This window comes from Pogona vitticeps, chromosome 3 (assembly GCF_051106095.1).
Source record: "Pogona vitticeps strain Pit_001003342236 chromosome 3, PviZW2.1, whole genome shotgun sequence".
In the NCBI taxonomy this organism is placed as follows: Eukaryota; Metazoa; Chordata; class Lepidosauria; order Squamata; family Agamidae; genus Pogona; species Pogona vitticeps.
This window is the reverse complement of record NC_135785.1, coordinates 80,045,001-80,072,010: the sequence shown is the minus strand read 5'-3', so window position 1 is coordinate 80,072,010 and position 27,010 is coordinate 80,045,001. Positions and strand designations below refer to the sequence as shown.

Sequence of the window (27,010 nt, the reverse complement as noted above, 5' to 3'; positions counted from 1 at the left end):
GTATGATTTTCATAGCTTTAAAAATACCATACTCACAATTTATGAAGGTTTTTAAGGCCAATGAAGACTTCAGGTGTTAAACATCCAATTCTATTATTAGAAAGATCCCTAGAACAAAACAAAAGAGAGAAAAAGAGCAAGCATTAACTATGGAGGAAAATAAAAGATAAACTCATGGACAGATTGACTAGCATTTTACCTTAATAAAATGGAGGCAGCAAAATACCCCTCCCAGTCCATTTTCAAGACTTATGGATATCCACAGCTATTTGTATTCAACAAGGTCTCTCCCATGTTTATTTTCTGTTCCACCAACATTCTGTAGCTCTGTCCATACATTAATCAGCACAAGGAGGAAAACACAGAGTAGAATGGCAGGCTCTGACCCCACCATCTACAGTACATGGTCTTCATGGTTTCCATATCAGAACAGAAGAGAACAGTTCTGATGATATGTAGACTCTATAAGTGAGCAAGAACCCAGATTTTCCAAGACATTTGTTTGCATATAGTGCCTACATGTGAGCAGAAACTTATCCTCTTCAGTGTTAAAGAGCACAACAGCAGAAGAGGGGAAGAACAGGCTCTCCCCTCTAAGCATTTTCTCCTTGCTGGGGTTGTGCAACACCTGTATAGCGTTGGCTCTCTGGAAAGTCAGTCAGACTAAGCTCAAGGTAAAAATATGTGTTTCACACTTTGAGTCTGAACACATTGAACTGAAGATCTTCCAGGGTTAGGGATGAAAGTTGCTTGTTGAAAAGTACTTAACCCTTAGTTCAATACTAATTTAGGTGCTATTCAGAGACATATCCATGAATTATCTAATAAAGCAACTATAAGACGTGTGCATTGAAGAGGCCACTGAATAGGGAGAGTGGCAATAGGAACACTTGAAATTACAACTTATAAACAACAAATAACCAGGGCAGGCAGGAAGGCTGGTACTGGAAACGGTACAGAAAAAAATGTTACACAGGGTAGTGATTGCAGCGTAGATGGAAAGTTTTCGAAATAGGACCACACTTTCATTCAGTGTCTTATTATACACAGCCTTTTCACAGAATCAGACCTCATTCCAACACACACAACTCACTAACAGCTCATTCTGAGTCACACACTTTCTCCCTCTCTCATTTTCTAATAAAAATTCTCCCTCCCTCCTGCACACATATTCCTTATGTAGAAGTAGAATTTCACCAGCCAAGAAGCATCTCACAGCTCCATTCATAAACTTTTTTTTGCACTCCTCAACTGTCATAACAGTCACTCCTGGTGCACATCCCCCACAGCTGTCAATCAATGCAGACACTTATCATAGAAGTAAATACAAAACTATAAATACAAAGCACATATGCAATGCAAAATTGACACAGAGAAGCTATTTGGCAATTGGGCAAAATCCTGGAATAATTACTGTACGTCTTTAATAAAGTTCTTACAGTGAATACTGATTAAAACTGAAACTTGCAAATTTATTGCGTTTCATGTGTAAGAATTTTACAAAAACAGATGGCAAAGCTTCTTCAGTAAGGTCTATTTACCCAACCAACATGTTGTGTAGAGCTAACAGTTGTTTCTAATGAAATATTAGTGGAAGAACAACAGTCTGCTTTCACATGCCTCCTTTTTCAGACCAAATCTACCTCATGTCACACAAATCTGGTGTTCATTTTTTGCTGTAAATATTTATACCAAAATGTTGACTCATGAAATTGATCTTGCAAAACAGCAGACATGTGGCCTATATTCTGGTTTATTTTTCCTTGTAGACATCATTTTGTGTTAATCCATGCAATCTCTTAGGCTGCTATTGCAGATACTAAACTGTTACAATGCAGTCAGCCAGAGAGGAGTTTTCCAAATCAAATTGTTAATTTTATGTAGACTTGGCAGCCTGTGGTTTTTCTAACTGACTCATGAAGCCTTATGTCACTTACAGACGTCTGTGTTATATTAGCTTCAGCTGCTTACTATATACTCCATGGGAATTATATGAGAGAACTGGGGTGAGGGTGGGGGAGAGAAGTATCATACTGAAGCAGCCTCTAAGCACCAACTGCACCTTCTAAATATATATAAAGGACATTTATTGATCTTGTTATGTTTGTGATGGGGGAGAGAGAGAGAGAAATGTGGAAGTGTCCATAACTGGGCATGATAGCGGATCTGGAAAGTGTTTATTCACTAGGTCAGGTCAAACAGAGGTGTTATAATAGATAAAACATTAGTCTAAACAGCCTAACAAAGATGTAGTTGCTTTTCAGTCAATGTGTTATTTAAGCATTTATTTATTTACATTATTTATATACCACCTTTCTTCCCATAGGGGACCCAAGGTGGCTTGCAACAGATAAAATAATAGACTTAAAAATACCATTAAAATATCATATTTAAAAAACAATTAAATATATATTAAGATTTTTTTAAAAAAACTATAAAAACAATTCAAAAACATTTAAAAATCTGTAAGTTAAAACCAGCATTCCTTAGATAATTTACTGCTTAAAAGCCTGTCAGAAGAGGGAGATATTTGCCTGATGACAGAAGGACAAGAGGGAGGGGACCAATCTGGTATCTTGGGGCACTGTATTCCAAAGCTTGGGAGCAGAAACTGAGAAGGCCTTCCTTTGTTTCCTCACCAAATAAGCTTAGGAAGGTATTTGAATACAAGAGAAGGGCTTCCCCAGAAGATCTTAAAAGCTAAAATGGGGTGATGTGACCCTTCAAATAGCCTGGACCCAAGTCGTATAGAAATTTATAGGTAATAATCAGTACTTTGAATTGGGCCTGGAAACAGAGTGACAGCTAGTGAAGCTGTTGTAATAATCATGCTCCCTATAACCAGTGGTAGACAGCAGTTTGGCTGCAGCATTTATCAGCTGAAGTTGCCCGCATATGCTCAGTTGTTACTTTGGAACTTTCCACCTGGAGCTATAAAAGAGTAAACTCTTTCATTATTCAGCAAGATTCACTATCTAGATCAGGCTTGTCCAACCTGCGGCCCAGGTCAGCTCATAATGCGGCCCAGTGCAATTTTTTTAAAAAAAGAAATTCCAAAGTTTCAAGTTACACTGCCGGCGCTTGCGGCCGGAATGTGGCTCGGGCACATCACAATGTTGGGGGGGAGAGGGAAGAAAGGAAGGAATGGGAGGGGAGGGGAGGGGAGAGGGGGCTGTGTGACTGCATTGTGCCATCCCCGTCAATAGGTGGACCCCCTCCCGGCCCCATAAAGCTACCGGAGTCAAAGCTGGCAGCCTCTGCTGTCTGAGATTGCATCTGCCGGTAAGCACGCTTGGAGCAGGGCTGCGGAAGATGGCTAGGGCTGCTCCCCATACGGCCCAAACCAAATTTATATGCGGCCCAAACCAAATTTTCATCTTCTAATGTGGCCCAGGGAAGGTGAAAGGTTGGACACCCCTGATCTAGATAGTCTGTGTGTATGTTAGTGGCCACCTTGCTTTCAAAAATGATAAAGTTTATAGTTATATTACTAAGATTCACTCTGTGTTCTTTTTTGTGGCCCCCAACCAGTGAACTAAAGGGCCTTCCTCCACAATGTAATATTCTACTTCTTAATCATATTCCATAGGGCAGCCAATATAATCTGTTCTTCTCAAACAAAACCCACAAGGGTTTAGAAATAAACTTGAGATGGTATTTTCCCCATTTATGTATTGCCTTTAGGATGTTTCACATAATGTTAGACATAATTAATAGGTCTGGTTAATTAGTAATTAGAAACACATATTCACAAAGCCCAGAGAAGTGATATTTAAAATGTATTTCTCTACAGCACCTGTTGCAGCATCTTCAGTCCATTTATGACCTTTACTTTCCCCCATTCTGAGGCATGCCGTTGAATTATATTGCATCATTGCTATTACAGCTTTCCCATTCTCCCCACAAGAGGTCAGGGTTGTGTTATTCCAATATATCATTTCCATAGCTATAAGATTCAATTGTCATCACAGCACATTTGTGTTTTCAATGTCTTGGATCACTCAAATTGCATTCCCAATTCACAGGGCAGATCTGCTTGGATATGTGCATAATCCTTACTAATATTGTATGACTGATTCATTAGCATCCCAATTTATAGTTAAGTAGAAGTATATCAGTCTGAAAAGGGCATGTTTCTTATTGCTATTGTCTTCCATCCATTCTTCAGCTGCTCAATCTCTGAGGTGCAATGTGCAATTATTATGATGTCAAAAACAAAGTTATGTTCAGGCAAAGCATATATTAGCTGTAATTATTTTGATGTATCATACAACAGATAGACAAGGTTCCCAAACTTTCTTATGGATTCATGACTTTTTTGAAACAGAAATAATTGCATTGTTTATTGACCTGAAAAACACAGTATTAAATGAACTTTTTAAGCACACATATTTAAACTGCACTCTAAAGCATATTGGAATACTGCAAATCCAACTGTTAGTCCCATGTAAAGTAGACCTACTGAATTAATGGAACATCTTAAGTCAACACTGTGTAAGTCCCACGGATTTAATGAGTCTATTATATAGTTGAGACTAACAATTCATTTTAGCCATTTCATTTTTGGCACTTAAATAACTGAAATGCATAAGAAGAGAAACAGGATTTTTATCAGGTACAATGAAAACCCAGTAAATTTAAGGAGTTTAAAAAGAAATTGGTTATTCTCTCCTTTCCAGTAAAGCTGGAGTTATGATAAATACATGTCTCAATAAGAAAAATAAATGGAACCATTTCTTTTCATATGAGATTATAAATTACTAATCAATTCTTAGGTATAGACACATTTATCTTTATCCATAACTATAGTTTCCTTGAACCTTCAAGGCTAATTTTAAATGTTCATTAAGCTGAGGGTAAAAACAAGAATTAAATTATACTTATTTGTACAAATAAATCATAAATCATGCATAGAAAGAAGTCTGAAAAAAAGACCAAACTGTAGATAATATGTCCTACATGTTATAATTGCTTGATGACATATTCCAAATTCCCCAAGGACAGAAATGTCAATATGAGTACTATTTCTAAGGTAATTCAGATGGAATTAATACTTACAGACGCTTCAGTTCTGAAAGTCCAAAGAAGGCCCCAGGCTCAATAGTACTAATCAAGTTATTCTTCAGATCTCTGGAGATACACAATAGCAAGAGCAATTAATTATCAGTTTATGTACAACTTTTAGTCTCATACATAGGCAGGGCAGGGAGAGACAGATCTAGGTTTGCAAATGCTTTAGCATTTTTGAAGCTAAAAAATAAGGGAGTTCAAGTAAAGAAGGAGATAATATTTTTGGCTTAAGCAACATTTTCTTTGTCTCAGAAAATGTGAGGACAAACAGCGAGAAAGGGGATATAATAAATATAGCAAGTTGTTGTTGTAATCACCATCATTGTCATAGTCGTCATAATCGTCATCATCATAACTTTGTTTCCTGCCACATTCTCTTCTTAAATCAGAAACCATATTGGAAGTCTTATTGGCCATAAAGAAAATGCATTATTAAAATATTCCATAAATGAGAGGGAAATAAGGACGGAAATGTGTTTACTGATCATGATCATACAGAACATTAAATGTGTTTACTGATCATGACCATCCAGAACAACTTATAGTGTACTCTCCCATGTATTATTCAGAAATAAGTCTGAATCACTCACTCACCAGGAACTGATAGTAACTTCTGTGTCACTTCATTCTAACATACTGTGAGTATGCAGACAGAGTACTTTTGCACACAGAGTATTGCACACAGAGATGGCAGAATTGTATATATGTGAGCAGTTTTGCAGAGCTATAGAAATATGTGTTCTCTTTGATCACCAGGAGCCATAAAGACCTAAGAATATTTCAGTAGCATTAATCTTTATAAGAAGGCTCCAGGAGAGATATTTATATAGTGTCCATTAACGTTTTCTTTTCTTTTTTTAATTTAACAAGGGGTGACAAAAAGGAAAAGGGGTATTGAGGTTAAATGGGAAGAGGAGAAACAATAACATACTAACGTCCATTCTATACATATTGCCACATCAAAATTCCAAATTACTCTTTTTACTATTTTTCCATTAACGTTTTCCATTGCCCAAACAGGAACGACAAAGCAGGAGTAAACTGGACGTAGGTCTTTATTGGTATAACTCTAGATACTGCAAAATGTGAAGCTAAAACATATATTTGGGAAAACAAAACAGACAGAGCCAATCTACTGTATAGTGCTGGCTATGTGTCTACCAGATACATGATTGCCTACAACTCTCTTATATATAGTGATACAAAAGAAGGAAGAAAGGAAAATGTCATTTATTTATGAAATCTTATTTTCATACCACATTAAAATGGCTATGCTGTAAACCTCAGTATAGGCACGTCTTGCCAGATGTCATCCAGGACTTTTTGTAACTATATTCAACTCACTGTCCCAGCTAGACTCAATCAACTGAATGGATGAGTGATTAAATCTAATAATTTAGTGGATATATTTTGGTTTGGAATATCAGTTGGATTACCTCTTGGTCCTCCACTGCACAAAGAGGAGAGAATTCTGTAACTAGAATAGACCCACTGAAATTAATGGGATTTGTTAGTCAACACTAATGTAAATCCTATTGATTTTGATTAGAGTGAATTTTCGATTGACTTAAATTGGATTTAGCCTCTGGAGTCTTCCCTATTACATCAGGTAGTAGTCAGAGTTGACAGCACTAAGTCATGGATGCTGCATCTTCTGGTACACTGGTGCAGTGCAGGTCTGCATTTTACAACACGCAATGGGTGAGCCAGCTCTGATCCTATGCCCATGCTAGTTTTTGAATCCTAACTTTCCATATCATAAGTGACCCACAGCTATGGATCTTACCTAGTATAGTGGACTGATTGGTTTATTCAGATACAACAATAAAAACATTTGCACTACCCCCAAGGACTGGCATCTACAGTATCATGCCTTCATGGTAGACAAATGTCTATCACATGCGCAGTGGAACAGGTCAGTCCTATGGAAAAGGGTGTGAGTACATCTGGTAGACTACCTTCCTATGAATAAAAAAATCTATTCACACATATTCCAGTTTCTTACAGACACCATTTATTAGATATACAAGCTGATCTTTCCCAAAGGCCTACAGAATAGCCCAACATTGTAAAACTAAAAAAATGAAAACAAAGTAGCAAGGAAATCAAGAGCTGGCATTCTATCATTCCATCCTCCTTGAGATTTTTTTTTCCTTTTCTGTTTTTGGGCACTGTGACTGTTCATCTGGGATCAATTCTCTGATTCTTGCCGTCTGCAAAAATCCTTGCTTATGGAACTTGCAAACTTCCTTCCATTCTCTCCTTCCGCATTAAATTGTATTGCAGGCTTCAATAGGAAATGGTAAGCCTTGAGCCAGCCACCCAAGAGAACTTTGGCAGCCACTCATTTTCCTTTGGCAATTATCATATCCTGGTATCTCCATTACCCAAAGCAGATCCTCTCTCTTAGTGTATGTCTTTTTGTCTGGTTCATATAGTTTAAAATATGCTGCTGTAATTTTATAATATAAAATAAATAAAGTTGTGAATGTAACCTTCTGGGTGTATACAACAATAATCCTCCTGTTTTCAGTTCTGTTCTGTTCATAATAAGGCTAGTAAAGAAAACTGCAGGCTAGCAACTTTTATGGGCTCATTTACAAGCTTGGTCAGTTCAAGCTTATTCATATTATAGAGACTTTGAATTCCAAATGCAAATATTTTATTCCACGGGGTATTAAAAAAAACTCATTACTAAAATAGATTTATTTAAAAAGTTATTAAGATTAAGTAGCCTGAATAAAACACAGAATGTATAGAATTTTACATTTTCATTTGTTCATTGATAGACTAATAAGAATGTTACTTTGTCTGCATTCTTGAAACAGCTAAGGTAACTGGTACTTCATGAACTAACATGATTAAACTGCTCATACTTCAGACTGTGTACTTTTCTGAATTTTGCAGATTTCAAAATGTGCATTTTAGTAGCTGCAAAAAAAAAGGTACTTTAGGGGATCAGTTGTACAAACCACCATATTTTAGAGCAAAATTGAGTACAATTTAAATGCAAATCTTCATGCAGGATTTTCAAGTAAACAGGACAAAACAGAATTATGAGAGAAAATATGAAAACTAAAACAAATCAGGAAATTAAGTTCATTACCAATTCCTAAGTAATCTCTCATGCTACAGTACAAAATTAATAGAGCAATTGTCTACCTACCAGGAGTAAGCCCCAATGAATTGAATGAGGCTTATTTATGAGTTACTGGTACTTAAGTTACTGGTTTCTATTATGTAGAACTTGGTGGACAAAGAGCTTCTCAGCTGTTTGGATAAGACTGAGTGCAGACTGATCAGCTGAAGCTTCTGTGTGCTTTCTTTTAAAACGGGACTTCCAATAAAAATTGTGAAGAATGCGCTCATGATGAGAGACTGCTAATTTTTAACAACTGGTCTTATCATACAGTAAGCAATATGGTAACTCTTACCATAAACCATGAAGAGTTTTGTACCACCTTAAAGAATAACAGGCTTTATTTGGCATAAGCTTTTATAGAGTCCACAACTTCATCACCCAGTGCAGTCCACAAATCCTTGCCAAATAAAACTTGTCAGTTGTTCAGGTGTGATCAGACCCTTGCTGATTTTGTTTCAACAGACTAACCAGACATACATGTATGGTTTCTTGTATGTATTCTCTCGCTTTGGATGGAATGTGGCAGCAGTGAGGGGCAAGACAGATGTCTGTCTTCTCACTGCTAAGCTGATCCTGTTAATACTGTATTAGAAACAAAAATTTAGATGAGAATTGTAGGTGTTTTTGCCTACGTAAAGTACTGCCTTCTCCCCTACCTTCCATACTGAAGCACCCAGTCAGCCATGGAGATATCTGCACCCATGCACAAAATCCTATTAAACCAACTCTAGGTCAACTTTTTAGTGGGCTCCAAGATCAATTGTGATTTGCAGTATGATTATGGAATGAACAATGATATGATTTGCATTCCCACAAAAGAGGAACTTTTACCAGAAAGGTGTGCTAATAACTTGGGGTGGGGTGGGGAGAACAATGAATGTGTTTTAAGATCAGTTTTAGGCACAAACTATTACTAAACAGCAACAGGTGCACCACTTTGCATATATTTGAGAGACCTACTTGTACAACATCTCTTTTCCATTATGTTCATTTGCTGTCTGGACTGTCTCCACTCTTGCCCTTGGTTTACCTCATATAACCTCCCAGAAAACAAAAGAAAGAAAAAAAACGCACAAAATAAGTCAAGGCAAGTTATATACGCAGCACTGCAGTTACTTGAACATTTAAGACAGCTTCCTTTCTTTCCCATCTATTCCGAAGAAAAACAGAAGATTGTGAAAGAATAGAAGCAAGTCCAACATGCCCTTTAAACACACTCATGAGAAGAGAAGAGGAAGGTCCCTCCAGAGGACTTCTGAAACCTGAATCTGGGATCACAGACATCTCTCATCGATTTTTGGAATCTTGTCTACAATTTTTCTGCACTATCCATTATTTTTAATGGTCCAATAAAAGGTTTTGCCCACTCTTACATTTGTGTAATCTTGGGGACCACACAGCTTTTTCCTTGTTCTTACTTTTTTGGATCACAGTCCCCACAATCACAGTCACCATGAAGGCTTCAGAATTCTGAAAGCTGTAATCTTTAGAAGAGTAACATTTCCAGGTTCTGGCTGTTCCACACACCTAGTATTTTTATCAGGCTCACCTGAGCTGTGAACTAGTGTTCTATCAGTGTAGGCATATCTGAGGCAATTCCATTTAAACAGGATGCCAAATATGTGCAATTGGCCATAGTTAGGTATGTCCTTTTCACTCTGTTGGTCTCACATTTAAATCAGGACTGAAATACATGACACAAAATAGTTTAAAAATGATTTCCAATAATGATGGCATGAATCACTGTATTAAATTATACCAATGCTTTAGAAAATATAGAATAATCTGCCTACTGAATGCTAGTTACTTCTCACCCAATGTAGCAACCACATTTTACAGTATATCCAGCCCAGCAGGCTTGCTTTAAAATAATTTGGCCAAGTTACTTCATATAGTTGCACAGCTTTTTTACACTTGAATTCACTGCTTTGGGTTTTGTTTTTCGTCAGCATTTGCCTCACAATCAATATGAATCTATGTTCTAAATTGATGGTGGGTATCATGTGCTTTCCCGACAGAAACAGAACCTAAATTAAATTATGACGATCCCATTTAGGTTTATGAAATAATCTCAGTAAGATATGCAGTTAGGGGATGATAAGCAAAGACCTGTAGTTTCTTTCTTTGCTGGAAAAGCAACAACTAAAAGCTACAGTCTTAGAATATTGTTCTGAATGGCTGGATCGTTTATAACAGTTATAAAAGGTAAGGCAGATGGCACAGTTGCCCTTGGCTTGCTTACCAGTTACCCTTGTAATTAGGATATCGACACACAAAACCAAATATTTAAAAAGAAAGCCGAGAAAAGGAGTCTTATATATGTATCCAGAATATTCTATGTACTTGGTGGATATGATTTTCTTTGTCAGTAATTAATGCAACACTTTAGGCATGTTAAGAGGTGTAACAGAGCCAATATGTGACCCAATAAAATTCAGAGAGAATTAGTTCATTCATTCATTCATTCATTCATTCATTCATTCATTCATTCATTCAATAATAATATCATTACAGGCACCATACTCCTTTCAGCAATGAGAATTTCTAGGATTCTTCGTTCTCTTTGGAACAAAGTCATTTGCAAGAGTTTTGTAATAATTCGCTTATTTACAAATATATGTCGAGACACAATTTTGACACTCCAGCAAAAAGCCAAACTCCATTCCTTCCACGTCAGAACTTCAAGGAAATGCTGTTAAGGTTCCAAATATAGTTTTCCGTCTCACTCTCAAATTGTTTCAATCAAAGTGCAGTCTGTCCTCCCTCATTCACAAATATCTCTCCCCTTCTATTGGCATGAAGAAGGGAAATCCAGGCAAGTTACTTGGTTGGACCATCACATAGGCTATTGCTTAGCGTGGTTACAGTTGTGATCAAAATTATTCAAACCCCATTGCAAACCAGGTTTATTGTCAAAATTTACAGACTTACAGCAGTTTTCAATGAATAAATCAAACAAAAGCAATTGAAATAGCTCAACACAATGAATACTTCAAGTGGTTTCCCTAAATTCAATTGAAAAATGCAATTTTTAATGAAATCTGCAGTCCCAAAATTATTAAGTCCCTTCATGGCAAGCATCTTCAGTACTTAGTAGAGCATCTTTTTGCTGTTATGACCTGATGCAAATGAGATGTATAACCAGACACCAGCTTCTGGAAGAGTTCCTGAGGAATCTAAGCCCATTCCTCAGGACCAACAGCCTCCAGATCAGTAATATTCTTGGGTTTGAGTGCTGCAACCACCGTCTTCAAATCCCACCAGAAATTTTCTATGGGGTTCAAGTCAGGTGACTGTGATGGCCACTGCAGAACCTTCCAGGACTTCTTCTGCAACCAAGCCGTGGTTGAGATATGTTTGAGATATGTTTGGGATCATTGTCCTGTTGGAAGGTCCAATGACATCCAAGCTTCAGCTTCCACACAGACAGCATGATGTTTTCTCCTAGGATTTCTTGATACTTCAGTGAATTCCTCTTGCTCTCCACACGCTGCAGGTTTCCAGTAGCAGAGGAGGCAAAGCAGCCCCAGAGCACCACCAAGCCACCACCACGCTTAACTGTAGGCAGGGTGTTCCCTTCAGCATATGCTTCATTCTTCTTCCTCCAGACACACTGCTGATCCATTTGGCCAAAAAGTTCCAGTTTTGTTTCAGCACTCCACAAAACAGAATCCCAAAACCTCTGTGGCTTATGTATATGATTTTGAATATACTGAAGCCAACTTTTCTTGGTGTTTTGGGGTCAGTAGTGGTGTACATCTTGGAGTTCTAGCATGGAAACCTTCAGTGTGTAGTATGCGTCTTACTATGCAAACTGAAACCTCAGTGCCTGCTGCCACCAAGTCTTGCTTGCAGGTCTTTTGCAGTTCACTCAGGGTTTTTTCTCAACCTGCCTTCAGAAATCTGGTTGCAGCCATTGACAGCTTCCTTTTTCTGTCTTGTCCAGGTAGTGTAACCACTGTTCCTTCAACTTTGAACTTGCGAAGTATGCTTCCAGGGATGTCTCTAGTGCCTTCAGTGCCTTTGCTACCTTTCTGTAGCCTGTTCCCTGCTTCTGAAGGGTGATGATCTCTTCTCTTCACTTTTTGGACCATTCTTTGATTTAGCCTCATTTCTAACGTGCATTTAAACGTGACACTCACCAAACCCCTAGCCAGTTCAGGTATTTCATGGGTTCCAGCTCAAGCACACCTCGTGCAACTAATAAAACTGTTGATTCGTTGTATCAAGTATGCTTGAGACAACACTTGTTTAGCATATTTGTACTGTTTTGAGGGATTTAATGCAGAATTCATTAAGTACATTTTCGGTTGAATTTGGGGAAACCGCTTGAAACATTGACTGTGCTGAGCTATTTCAATTGCTTTTGTTTCATTTGTTCATTGCAAAATGCTGAAAGTCTGTAAATTCTGACAACAAACCTGATTTATTGGTTTGCAAAGGGGGTTGAATAATTTTCATTACAACTATAAGAAGGAGTACAGTAGGCTCACTGAATCAGCAGGCATTTGCTGAGTCAATTCCTCTTTAAGTTCCACTGATTCAAATGGACCTCCACCAGTTGTGGCTTACTATGCTAAAGCAAGAGGATTTCAGAAATAGATTTCTAATTTCCAAGGGCAAAATTCCCTTGGAATTCCTTTGCCAGACCTTCTTTCATCCAGCCATTTAGGTTTATAGTGGTACCTATCATGACAAAAAAAAAAATAGCTCAAGGTGGCTAAAAAGCAAACGAAACCAATCAAATATACATATAATCAATGAAGCATATCAGAAAAATAAACAGTATTGAAACAACAACATGAAATATATCTTCAAGCATACAAAAAACCAGATCAAAGTAAAATCCAGCCTCAGTGGAACACCATTAAATAGAGGGTGAGGCAAACTTTGAAATGGAGGGAATTCAAAGTTTATGTGGAGGTATCAAAAATATCTTTTCTCATGTTCCTACCAGTCACTCACCAAAGGGACGCCAAGAAAAGCATTTCCTAAAAATCTTATTGCTCACCCAGTCTCCTATCAGAGCACATAGTCCTTAAAGTACTGTAATCCCAAACCATTTAAGGTTTTAATGGTCAAAAGCAGCACTTCACCTTTGGAAGTGAACTGAAAGCCAATACAAGTGTTGCAACAACGGAATCATACTCTATTCAATGAATTGACAACAACATTTTCAAAAAGCTGTATTTTTTGCTCCCATTTTCAAAGGCAGTTGTGTGCAGAATTGTCCAAATAAGAAGTAATTACGGCATGTGATACCTGAGCAAATCTGAAATTTCAAGGGAAATTGAAGTTGACATACATACCGAACCTATGGTAATATTCTCCAGGCAACAACCATCACTTGTATATCCTGGCTCAGAGAAGAGGGATGCTCCAGAAGTCTGATTCTTCTGGATAAACATCACCTCTTTTAAAACACAGAGAAATTGTCTTCCCTGACCTAAAGATGTATAAACTGTTAGCATGTCTTCTTTGGATTAAGTTGCAATCTGTCCTTGTTCTGTTGATTATAATTTCAGATATAGATCATTCCGTAAGGAATGTAATGGCAAAAAGACATAAAGTACAGTGTCATCAGGACACTTTGTTGGGAAAACAGCAAGCTGACACTGGATATTAGTGAGAGAAGGGTTGCAATCCAAAGTGATTGTTCTTTGCCACTAGCTTGATTAATAACATTTTCTCCCACCTGTGGCATTGGGGCCAGCCCTTTCTTCCTGTTTACTTTGAATTATATTGTTTTCCTGACTGCTCTCCTTCCCTGATGCCAATTAGAGGAGCAGCCTAGACACTGGAGACTCAATTTTATCCTTCTTTCCTCTGATCATAACTACAACCTGATAACTGTGAGTAACAATAGTTCATTTTATCAGAAAAACCAGAAAAAGATAGATCGAGAGTGACTTTTTAACTCTAGAAGGATCTAGATTTGTATGATATGGGAAGAGGCAGTGAGAATAGGTTAAGTATATTCCTGTGTTTTTAAATGCCCTGTGCTGTGCTAAAAAAAGAGGGATAACCAAATTCCTAACACAAATCCCACCCCACCAAAAAACCCAGTCCCAGCATCCTTATGACTAGGTGGAGGATTTCTATGACATGTCATTTTTTCCCTGCAACTATGTTTGAGCTTTTGGGTGGGTTTGAACATGTTTATGAGTAATCTGGTGAGAAAGGCCATATTACCCATAAACATGTTTGAACTTGTTTATGGGTTCAAATGTAAGTTGCAGAGAAAATGTGAAATGTCATAGAAATCCTCCCCCCCCCCACTTATGACACTATACCTCAGATTTCCAGATAACCTCACCCATCAATTTAATGTAGACACTGCATAATGGGGGGGGCAGCATAGAAGCATGTGAGACACCATACAACAACAAAGTGGATAACAAACTTTCAGAATCATCTCCTGGAACAAATCCCTAAAGTAGGGCCTATGTACCTGGCCCTCTCCTCCCCTTATCTCGGTTGGGTAATCCAGAAACATACTATGATTGATGATCCTCAAAGGTACTGAAAGGATCCAGAAAAGCAGCACAGACAGGGATGCATTCTTTCACTCTAGTTTCTGGCACAGACACTAAACATCAACTAAATAAGGCATCGATAAGTCTAGAACTGCTACAGAATTTCATACAACTGTAAAGTTACAGTTGTGTGGTTATGAAAAAAAGTTTCTCATTGTTTGTGTTTATTGTCCAACAATTGACTAGATTATGCCTCTTTAATTATGAACCAAATTCTGCAATGGCTATTCTGTAATATCCAGCAGAGGGAAGCACCAGGCATTTTGAGACAACAGTGTAGCTAGAAGTACAACTCAGAGAAGCAAGCCACAACTTCCTTCCATAAAATGCCTTCAGAATTGTAGCCAAACTAATGGTTCCATTGTCAGTTTTTGCGCCATTGATTCTGCTCAGCCTTGCCCTCCTTCTTCATTACAACTTACCAAGAACAGGGGAGACAAGTTACAAGAACTGCTTTAGAGCCCTAGGAAGGATTCACAGCATGAATAAATTTGCAACAGCTATACGTAATGTCCCTTTTGCTTTCCAACAAGGCAATCTGAGCCATTTGGCTAGAGTTTTCATTAAGAACAACATCTGAAGTACCAAAAACAGCCCAGCCCGGTACACACAGAGAACCATACACCATATTTATGATGCCAGAAACCTTGTTTAATGCAAAATCACTCATGCTTGTCAAACTCCAGAGAAGAATACTACAGCTTGTTTGTGGGCATTGTGATCTCTATCTTATTGTTCCAAGAACCTACACTTCAGCTCTCAGCAGCATGAGTTTATTTTCTTTTGGCAGTCCTGTGTTATACACTCCATGCAAATATCAGCTCCAGCCTTGTTTTTCCAACCTTCTAAAACTGTGTGACCAGCTGCAGTTCTGTCCAGAATACCTGCGAGTACTATGTTCAGCCAATCTATGCAAATGATAGCAGCCAATTTCTGGAGGAGCGTTTTTATCCTGGCTTAATTAAACCACCAAGTGTTAAGGTAGGAAGTTCCTTCCAGAATGAGGATAACAATCTACCACTAAAAAGGAATTCTAGTCATTAAAGCAGGGGTGGCCAGTCTGTGGTCATCCAGATGCTCTTGTACTGCAATTTCTGTGAGTCTCAGCTCATGAAGGGAGTTATATTCCACCAACATCTGGACCACTACAAATTGTACTACTGTCTTGAATAACAGTTGTCCAGCTGATGCGCAAATAGTCAGAAGACACCCTCAGGTCGTTTTAATAAATGGACCTACTAATAATTTTTTGGGTAAAATCTGCTAACAGTTCTATCATTGTTTTTAAAAACTGTAAAAACGCTGACATTTTTACTTTTTGTGGTACAGAATTTCAAAATGGACATACTGATTATATAAAAAACAAAACATCTTGTCAGAACTGCTACATGCCGCCATCTTTACTGCTAGATGCTACCAACTTCATGAGTTTAGCAGAGACTGGAAAGTTACATGTTGGACTACAGATCCCAGATTTCTGCTCAAGAGGTCATTTTGTTCAGCAAATGGATGATTGATTATAAAAGCGGCTCCTGAAAATGCAGGTGATCACCCCAGATTTCATGTGAAAGTCTTTTAAACCTGTGGCAGCAAAATCAAAGCTACTTCACATGTGGAGTGCCTGATTTTGCTGAGTGAGCAATATGGCTCACTATGATAGAAGAGGCTGTTATTTTCATCCTTTTTGCTTTTCACCGTAGCAAACGAATGGGGCAAGGGGCAAGGATAGCACTCTCCCTTCCTTGCTGGACAAATACAGTTAAGAGGGTTGTGGCGTTTGCACCTCGTGGCCCCTGCCTGACTCCCCAACACAGAGCACACGAAGGCAAACCAATACTCCTTTTCACAAACATATGTAAGGGGGAGGTATGTAGCATTCACCCTTATTATGTTAAGTAGTCATGCATATTCATGTTGCAGGCTAATGTTGCTGAGAGGCGGAGCCGAGAGATATGTAAAAAGAGGTGGAGTCAGAGAGTGAGTCAGTCAGAGTCAAGAGAGATGAGAATGGAGAGTGAGACAGAGTGTGGTATTTGGGAGATCTGACGTCTGATTAGTCAGAAGAGTGAATAGTAACTGTAAGATCAAATAGAAGATTGAAACTGAAGATAAATAAACCTGTACAAGTTACATATGATTAATTATCAAGCATCTGTAATCAATAAACTTGTTTTATTTAAAAGACAATGATGTTTGGATCTTCATCTTCATCCTTCCGTAAGTAAAGCATGTTGATTTAGCGTGTGAAAAGGAGTATTGGTTTGCCTTTGTGTGCTCTGTGTTGGGTAGTCAGGCAGGGGCCACGAGGTGCAAACGCCACAATTGGTGTCCAGTGGTGAGATACGAAGAAATCCAGTCAAGCCTGAGAGTAAAGAGAAATTTTCTTGAGTCAAGGGTACCTTTTAGACCAGGCTTGTCCAACCTGTGGCCCGAGGGCCGCATGCAGCCCAGGTCAGCTTGTAATGTGGCCCAGTGCAATTTTTTATTTTTAAAGAAATTCCAAAGTTTCAAGTTACACTGCCGCCACTTGCGGCTGGAATGTGGCCGGGGCATGTCACAACAGTAGAGGGGGAGAGAGGGAAGGAAGGAGTGGGAGGGGAGGGGAGGGGAGGGGAGGGGAGGGGAGGGGAGGGGAGGGGAGGGGAGGGGAGGGGAGGGGAGAGGGGGGCTGCGTGACTGCATTGCGCCATCCCCATCAATAGGTGGACCCCCTCCTGGCCCCATAAAGCCGCCGGAGTTGAAGCTGGCAGCCTCTTCTGTCTGAGATCGCAGCTGCTGGTAAGCTCGCTTGGAGCAGGGCTGTGGAGGACGGGTAGAGCTGCCCCCCCCATGTGGCCCAAACCAAATTGTCATCTTCTAATGTGGCCCAGGGAAGGTAAAAGGTTGGACACCCCTGTTTTAGACAGACCTCTGTGGTAAAGCAGTTTGGTTACCCACTAGAGCTTTTGGGAAAAGCGTAGTGGTGGGGGCTTCTGAACCCAGATCTGGAGGAGTCTAAGATAGGGAATGACTCTGAGAGAAAATTCCTGTGTATTTAGCACCATCCTGGCTTTGATTTGGAAAAGAAGCGGGGCAGATCAAGTACTCAGGCTGCCCTGGTAAGGAGTCCACTGGTACAACAAAGGTACAAAATTTTAAAAAAACAACCCTCCTGATGATGGGGAAATGTTCCGCAGTTACACTGCTGCCTGGGAAACGGCCTGATGGCACTCCTGCAGCTCCAGAGGAGCAACAGAATTTTGGATATGGATGATTATCCATACAAATGGCAAATTTAAAGAAGTAATTCAAGCTCAGAATTACTACCTTCTAGATACAAAACAGGATCCAAAGCATTCAGCCTACATAACTACATCCCATTACTGGAAAATCATAATGACAGAGAATATTCTAATTAGGCCAGAAAATCAGATCTTGTCTCTTTTCTTTCCTGTACCTGACAAGCAATGAAAAAGAGAAAACTCCTATCTAGGCATTCCATCAGATGAAAGTCTAGGTGCCTCATTGCCATCTTCAGGAAATCAAAATGACCACAGAATGAAGAAATAGGGAAGCAACTTGTTACCAATGCCCTTGGCAGCACCTTCAGCTTTGGATTAATTTGTTTTGGCAAAGTGCGTCCACACATGAAGGACATAGAAAAGCTAGAAAATATTAAGTGAAAGTAGTAACAGGGTTCACTTACACATCTAGTTCATGTTATCTGTATACACTTTGCACTACAGAGGCTACTCCAGTATGCCAGCCAGAAGAAGACCACGCATATACACAAGACTTGGCTATCAAGAGAGCCTACCTTTTAAAAATGGTCTTTAAAAGCACCACTGGCTCTCAATGGAGTTCAGCTAACTGGACTTAAACTCATACATTCGGCCACAAAACAGTCAAAAAATCCAAACCTTGCTGTATTTCGCAGTGAGCTGATTTACAACTACGAAAAAGGGGAGAACCATGGGGGAGGAAAGCATGATTCTAAGCTATTATCATCAAGAACAAAAGCAGTTAGTCAGAGGCAAAATGCATCTGGAAAAATTATCCATCAAGGCCAAAGTAGGACATCTGGCTTCATGATTTCTGGAATTGCTTTGAATCTCATAGGACATACGACTGAACATTGTTCCCAGAAAATTGCAGATTATATACTACCCAGAGCCTTGGCACATGCTGGATGAACATGTTCTGATGATCACCAGCGCACAGTGGTGCAGCATACATTTAGCTGAATGACAAGGTTTTTCTTTAGAAATTCTACTACAGAGAGAAACAAGTGAGCAGTAAATAGGAAAAAAAATCAGAAACCCATCTGTATGATGCATAACTAAAATAAAAATATGGAGTTTGATATTTTATTTATTTATCAGCCACCAAAATTTTGGAAGCCCAGTTCTAGCTTTGAGCAAAGCTCACAATGGTTTTTTTTAATCATTTTTATTTCATAGTTTCATAGTTAAAATCATATAAATCAAATCCTTTTGCCTTGCTTAGTTTTTTCAAATGCAGGCACACAAAGACACTCATCTAGGTTGGCCTTCTTTTTCCAGTTTCACTTAAACTTTTTTGGAGGGTTTTTTTTTTACACTCCTTGAAAACCTTGTACGTGTTCATATCAATTTTCTGCTGAATTAAATAAGGAAACCAGAGCAATTTTGGTTGCGTACTTGCATGCCTGCTCCTCCCCCTCCAAAAACTACTGCTGAGCTTGGCAACAAATGTTTAGTAATAATTACACCAAGCAGCAACAGAGCCTGGGCCACACACACAGAAGTGGCAGTGAGATCTCACATAGTTGGGGGGGGGGAAGAGAGAGAGAGAATTTGGACTACTTTACAGAATCACTTCACACAGCATAATCTATTCTTTCTCAAAATCCCCAAATAGCTAACACTGATAGCTTAGTATCTCTACAGCAAAGAATTCTAAGGCAGATATCGAGATGTAACATTTGTTGTGTGGGTTTACTTATCTGGCTGCATGTTTTGACAGTACAGTGGTGCCTCGCTTAGCGACGTTAATCCGTTCCGGAAAAAAGTCGCTAAGCGATTTTTAAAAGCCCATAGAAACGCATAAAAACTTGTTTAATGCATTCCTATGGGCTTTAAAACTAACCTTATGCGAAGATCCTCCATTGTGGTGGCCATTTTCGGTGCCTCTAAAGCAAGCCAACACAGCGGGCGGCCATTTTGAAACCGCCGATCAGCTGGCCGAAAATGGGGGCTTTGCGGTGATCGCTTCCCCGCGATCATCGCAAAGCGATTTTTCCCCATAGGGGCCATCACTAAGCGATCGCTCTGGCAATGGCCAAAACCCCATCGCTAAGCGATTTCATCGCTCAATGGAGCGATCGCTAAGCGAGGCACCACTGTATATTGAAACCAAACTACCTTTATAATCCATCTATAAGAAGATACAGTAAGCCAACCCATTCTCTAATAATTGCACTGTTTTTGCAAAGGTTCTACAGCAGGAAAAATGCCACCTGACCATTTATGGGAAAGTCAGGTATGTCTTGCAGTTATATCATTGTTAAAACAATAACTGTTTCACAATTCTAATTAAATCTGCACAGGCGAATAATAACAATGATATGGGGCAAATCAGAAGAAAAAAAGAAACAAAATGTTTTGCCTTTTACAACAGGGAAGATATTACACTGCAGTGCAATACTATAAACTGCCTATAATCTACAGGGGAACAAGCATGAAAATACATGTCAGAATAAAACAGTTTTCCATTTCAAGACTTGTTCAACATGTTATTGTAGCGTTCTCCATTTATTAGATCTATGGTTCTTGTTGTATTATGTAATGGTTTATGAATATTCATGTTGCTGAGAGGCGGTGCCAAGAGAGATGCTATAAGAGGTGGAGTCAGAGAGTCAATGTGTAGTCAGTAAGAGAAATGTAAGAGTCAGGCAGGAGAGAAAAGCCAGACAGAGTAACAGAGTGTGTAGTTTGGGAAATTTAGGTGTGATTAGCTACTGAAGATATTTATGAATCTCTATAATCAATAAACCAAAGTTTTATTTAAAAGAACTTGAAGTGTGGACTTGAATCTTTCTGAAGTAATGGTGATTTAGAGATCACCTGGTGGCAGCAAGTGTAAAAGAAGAGAGTGTTTGCCTTCATGTGCTCTGAGGCTTGAAGGTCAAGTAAGGGGCACGAGGGTGGACGCCACAGTTATATTTCAGCATATGATTAGGCACAGCCTATATATACTATAAATGATCATCATCACCATCCAGAATTGGCGACAGAATGGAGTTTGAATAGCAACATTGAACTACTACAGAAAACAAATCTATACCGACACTCATAACCATGAATTTATCAAATGAACACATAAGAGAGAACAGATGGTTCTCCAATTTTCTCTTGAAAGCTTCCCAGTGTTGGAGCATTCACCACCTTTCAAGGTAACTGGTTCCATTCCATTCTTGTATCAGATGTACATCAGGCAGAATATCAAGCAACGCCTGAACACCCAGTGAGGTATATATGGGCTTGAACATACATGTTCTGTTCTTAAACCTTAGAAAGTGCCTGTCCACTCAAACCATTAGGCAAATTGGGACTATCATCTCAGGCAGCAGGTGCTGAGAAATGGCAGGAGGCTTGGAAGGAGAGAGATCAGTATGCTGATCTGCTGTCTTTTGTTGCAATGGATGATACTGCCCCATTGTCAGTGCAGTTGAATAGAATAGGGACGCAGGGTCAGGCTCATTCTCCTTTCTCTCAGGGAGCAAAATGTCTCGGGGCAGCCCTGGTTAACTGGCCTACATAAGCTTCCCTCTTCATATTCAATCCTGCTCCTTCAGTATTGATAAGGCTCCTGGGGAAAACAGCTGTAACAAGATAACTGTTTTAGCTAACAAAAAACCACTTTAGCAACGTTTACATAACCACTGGATTTAAAAAAAAAACCTGCAATATTCAAATCAGCCGTGCCCATCTGTATTAACCCAGCCCCTCTGGGATTGTGGTGCTTGATCATCTGAATAATGTCCCTCTGCCCTGTTGAGATGGCTTATCCCTGTGTTTTGAGCTATATAGGACATAATGAGTGAGATCCAATTTTAGTGCCATCTAAGCTAGATCCACTGAACTGAACCAGACTTCTTACTCACTACTTTCTTAAGTTTCATTGATCCCAATGGGCCTGCTACAATTCAGACTAAAATTGGATTGGCTAGTGTCCTGCTTACTGGGAGTGCCCTGAAACAATATATTGCAATTGTTCTGCAGTCTCTAACTTCCTGTTGTAGAAGCCACAAATCACTCCCACTAATACCAATATGGTTCATACTTGTGCAAGTAAAAGTTATTTGACTTATTCTTGAATAAACTCCAGAAGAGTCACACAACAGAGCATTGCACACAGACAATGTGGCCAGGCCATTTCTGACTGACTCCTTTCGATTCCACTGGAATTTCTCAGGAAACTTAACTAAGCTACACATGCTTTCAAAGGAGCAAATCCCACTGGACTCAATGATATTTCTGAGCAGGCGTCCACAGGTATGTGCTATTACAAAGAGAACATTAATCTAATGTTTTTAACTATTCCTCTCAAGCTGTTTCGGATACATTTGGGGAAAACATGGGGAGGTGTATGTGTATGTAGGGGCGTGTTTTACAAAATCCGTATTTCAGACAGAATTTGCAACTGCTCATCTCTAACCTGGCTGCCGAACCGAGTTCGTTTCAATAATAATGATGTCTGAAAACCGCGATGAGGAATTTCTATTTTCGTAGCTGGCTTTGTTTTGCAAAAGAATGTCTTTTTAAAATTCCAACTCTTATCACTTCATGGTGCAATAGCTCAGGAAATCCTCCTGCCCGAGTGGCACAGAAATTAGTGGAAGGTATGGGTTGTGCAGGAGAACTTCTTACTCTTTGTCTGTCTCACCAGGTGACAAAAATTAGAAAAGTTCCCACCTGGAGAAAACAAAATTCTTAAGGAAAAAAAAGCCACATATTCTGACCCACCACACACGCACCAGATGCCACACACCAACTGGGCAGGGTTTGCTTTCTGTTGGTTTCAATTGTAAACATTGTGGGTGGACTAAAATCATACAAAACATTGTTTGTCCGCTTTGTTAGGCACCTTCCTCATGTCCTGAAGTTAACCATGCCAAAATATTCTTATTCTTATTATTATTATTAATTTAATTTATATGCCGCCCACTCTACCCAGAGGTCCCTGGGCGGCTTACAATTGGCCTCCCCACTCCAGGGAAGTGCATGGGCAACCATGATTTGTTAAAGTTGGTGTGTGTGTGTGTGTGTGTGTGTGTGTGTGTGTGTGTGTGTGTGTGTGTGTGTGTGTCCTCCCTCCCGTTCCTTTCTCTTTCTTGGACCACACACACACACACACTCCTGGCCCATCGCTTCCAGCCTCCCCTAATGAGGAAACACTCTTGTGATGCCCAGCCTGGGATTGCTCACCCCTCCTTCCCGCTTCCTTCCCCCTTTCCTTCCTTTCCTTCCTCCCTCTGTTATGCCTGGCAAGAAGGGAGGGAGCTCGGTTCCAGCGAAACATCTGGGGCGCTCTCCCTTTGGTAACTTGTGGCAGGACGTGGGGCAGTGATTGACTTCCATTCCAAACGTGTTTTTCAAGGACCGCTCTCTCCTGGCCATTCAAAACCCACACAAGTGCAGACGTCACGCCACACCATCCAAGCAAGAAAGAGGCAGCGAGAGAGGGAAAAGTTGGTGGGAGGGTGGGGAGGAGGCTGGAAGAGGGACCGGCGAAAGGGAGGCATGCTGCCAACTGCCTCCCCCAGGCCAGGGACAGAGATGACGAGGTGACAGGTGGGGACAAGCGGAGAGGACTTCTTCCTCCACCATGCCGCCCCCACCCCCAGGTCCGGGATTGGGATGGATTTATGGACCTGGCCCTCCCCATCATCTCGCCTGCGAGAGACCCTTCAGCCTGCCGTGCAAAGGCCGCCCTCCCCTCCTACAGCCCACCCTGCCCCCAGCAAGGCAGGGGCTTTTTCAGGATTGCTCTCCCCCCATGTGGCTCGATTACATTGGCAGCCATGTTGCCCCTTAGCCTGGCCGAGATTTTGCTCAAGTCTTCACCACCACCGCCCCACAGCCCCTTCCCTCCCTGCCTCCCTCAGTGGGTGCCCAGCTGCCTCTCCCTCTCATGCTCCCTCCGGGATAGAAGTCGCGCTCCCTTTCCCCCGCCCGGGTGCCATTCATGTCTGAGGGCGGTGGCAGCACAGGGCAAGGCAGCCGCTTCTCCCAGTGGCTCGCTCCATCGCCCCCCCTACCACCCCCTTCGGTTCCTTCACCCCATGTTGCCCCTTTTGCTACCAGTGCCCAACTGAAAAAAGGAAATCACCCCCTGGGGGCGATATTGCCCTGGTTAAGAACCACTGATCTAAAACACTTGAAAGACACAAGGTTGGCTAACTTTGTCCCAATCCATGATCTAAATTTATCATCCTAAATTTCCTGGTGGAGAAAAGACAAGAGCAGGACAGAATTACACAGGGAAGAAATAGACTGTATTGTGTCCAAAATATTATACTGTAACCGGAAAATGTAAATTTGCTTCTCTGAAAAAACCCTACTTTGAATACACCTCACCCCATAATGAGACATGAGTAAGATTGTGTAGTTCTGTTTTTCTTGAATACTGTTTTTACAGAGTTGTAAATAATGTGCCAGTCCATTAGAAATCAAAACTACAACATTATATAATTTAGCTAATTTATGTTGCATGCTTCTTTTAAATTCAATACCTCAGGAAAATATTTTGTTTCAGGAACCTGTACTTTGCCTTATACCTTTACACTCATTAGGCTAATATTTGTCCAATATGTCCAGTGTACTAAAGTTTAGTGTAACAAATTTTGCTACAATCTCTTTTCATTTTTTAAATGTTTGAAGTTTTAACTCCAGGGGTTTCCTCTGAATATGCAGCATTTCATCAAAGTATATTAAATTTAATTCATCTCATTCATCTCACACATCTCCTGCCAACTGCGCTTAGGTAAATCAGTAGCTCCAAAGATAGGTGCAGGCACATCCCTTATTAAGAGACCTTCATTCTTCTTGACAGTGTTTAAAAAGATTCTGGGTCAGCCCAAACTCCTCTAAGCTTCTCCTACTTCAACTAAATCAAGGTAAATACAGCCAGTGATCATGCTTAGGCCCAAGCATGGTTCCCATTTAATCAAGGTGTGGACTAAATATTACAACTCCTATCCAGTCTCCTGCCCATGTTTTCCTGAACTGGGGCTATGGGAGAAGGAGGATTTATTCCTGGAAGGGGACTACATATTGTCAGGGCTAGATTTTTTTTAAAAAAAATGCAGTCAGGAGGAAGCCAATACTACATTCACATTACTCTTTAAATAGTACCTCAATTATTTGCCAATTCAGAAAGTTCAGGAATCTGACCTCTTGCTTGATCAAGATAAGCTATTGGGTTTTGTTTGTTTGTTTGTTTTTGGCACTTCAGAATACATAGCCTTACTACGAACTTGATTTAAAGCAAACAAGTTACTCTGAGTCTTCAGTACTGTAAAATTTGATCTCAAGAGTTCAGATTCACTGTTTCTCTTGGGGATGATACAGTGCAAGCAACTCTGAAAATAACTCATTGCAACAAAATCTGCTAGTGTTGCCAGAGATCTCAATAATTGATGCAAGGCTGTCCGCAGAGACTTTATTCTTTCTTGGTAAGTTGTTTTCATTTCATCTGATCCTCAAAACTTGGAAAAATAAATGGTTAGAAACAAAAGTCTAAATCAGAGTTGAGTTAAAAGCCGAAATGGAATACTGAGAACCATCTTGTTGTTACGTACTGTCAGGTCACCTCTGACTTATACAAACCCTGTGAATGAGGGATCTCCAAAATATCCTGTCTTCAATAGCCCTGCTCAGCTCTTGTAAACTCAAGGGGGTGGCTTCCCTTAAGAAAACCATCTTCACAATTCTGAAATGTTGGAAACATTTTTAAAGAAACTGTGTTGTAACTTAGCCATTAAACTGAGTTCCAGCTAAGACCTACAAACTCTAACTTTAATTGGTTCAAGCTATTTGGATAACATTCTTTATGATGGGGGAAGTAGTGAAAGTATACTATGTTAAATGACAAAGGAAGAAGCTGGGTTTGTGTCAGTTCATTGACTCTGCCTTACATACAAGCTCTGTCCCACACTCTTTTTGAAAAGTTCTAGCACAGAGAATTCCATTGCCAGCTTTAGGGGTCGTCATCCAGCTACTGATGGACTTCAACAGTCATATCTACAAGCATACAGCAGAAGCATTAAAAATCAAAAGGCACTCTGACATAATATTCATATTGCAATACCTCAAACGTTGCTGTGGAAATGGTTAAATTCTTGAACTCTTGTTTCCCGTTTTGTTTTGCAACAGGCGCTGTACACTGTTTCTCCTCTCACCCCTCCTCCTTGGCTGATAAGTGGTGGGAAAGGGCAGCTCTTGAACAATGACCTTCCATATCTGGCTTCCACTCAATACACACTAACCCCATTCTCCCTGATCTCATCACACTGTTACAGCTCATTAAGTTCAACTGAAGGATGAGAACTCAGATGTAGCAATAAATGTGCACCGTTTGTGTTTACCAGCTTAAACACTGTATGTAGTGTTGCCTACTACACAGTCTTCTAATGTGGAAGCTATCTTGCTGGCAACCCCTGACAATTTATCTATTCATATGGGAGTGGAACAGTGGCTGCTTTAAAATTGTTGCTGCTTGCGCTAATGGGGAGAAAGATATTAAAAACCACCACAGTGAAATATTTGCTGCCATGAAGGGGTCATTGATCCAAGAGACAAATAACCTAGTGTTGATGATTTAACAAAACATTTTTCACAGAGATTACATGCTCATCCATCAATTTACAATATTTTCCCATCGCAAAATTAAATGACCACTAACCCCTGTGCTCCATAGCCTGCCAATTATAAGAATTACAAGCTTAACCAAATGGAATGCAGAAATACTTACAATTTTATTCTAAGTGTACACTTTTGTAAGTGTGATGACAAAGGGCGGGTAGGCCTGGTGGCTCCTGTTTAGAACCCAGACACAATGGTCATATTACTGAGTGAAAAGAAGAACGAACATAGGAGCCTTGGAAGTCTCCTGCATGGATTCCTTGAATGTGTCCAGTATGCTGAATGACCAAGGCTCTTATGGGTCTTGAACCTGAGAAATGTTCTGCCCAGCTGGCTTGCCAAGACAAGGAGGAAGCTTATGAGTCCTTTTCCTGGGT

The 27,010-nt window shown here is 39.9% G+C and overlaps 1 protein-coding gene across 3 annotated transcripts in view; it reads right to left on the bottom strand.

Annotated features, from left to right (window-relative positions):
- Positions 1 to 27,010, bottom strand: part of ADGRA1 (adhesion G protein-coupled receptor A1) — a 453,957-nt gene that overhangs the window by 292,241 nt on the left and 134,706 nt on the right. For all 3 annotated transcript variants that reach the window (XM_078391268.1, XM_020795002.3, XM_020795003.3), the window contains exons 3-4: positions 5,059 to 5,130; positions 37 to 108 (exon numbers count right to left, since the gene is read on the bottom strand). In XM_078391268.1, coding sequence (XP_078247394.1) covers positions 37 to 108; positions 5,059 to 5,130 — 144 coding nt within the window. The remainder of the gene's footprint in view (positions 1 to 36; positions 109 to 5,058; positions 5,131 to 27,010) is intronic.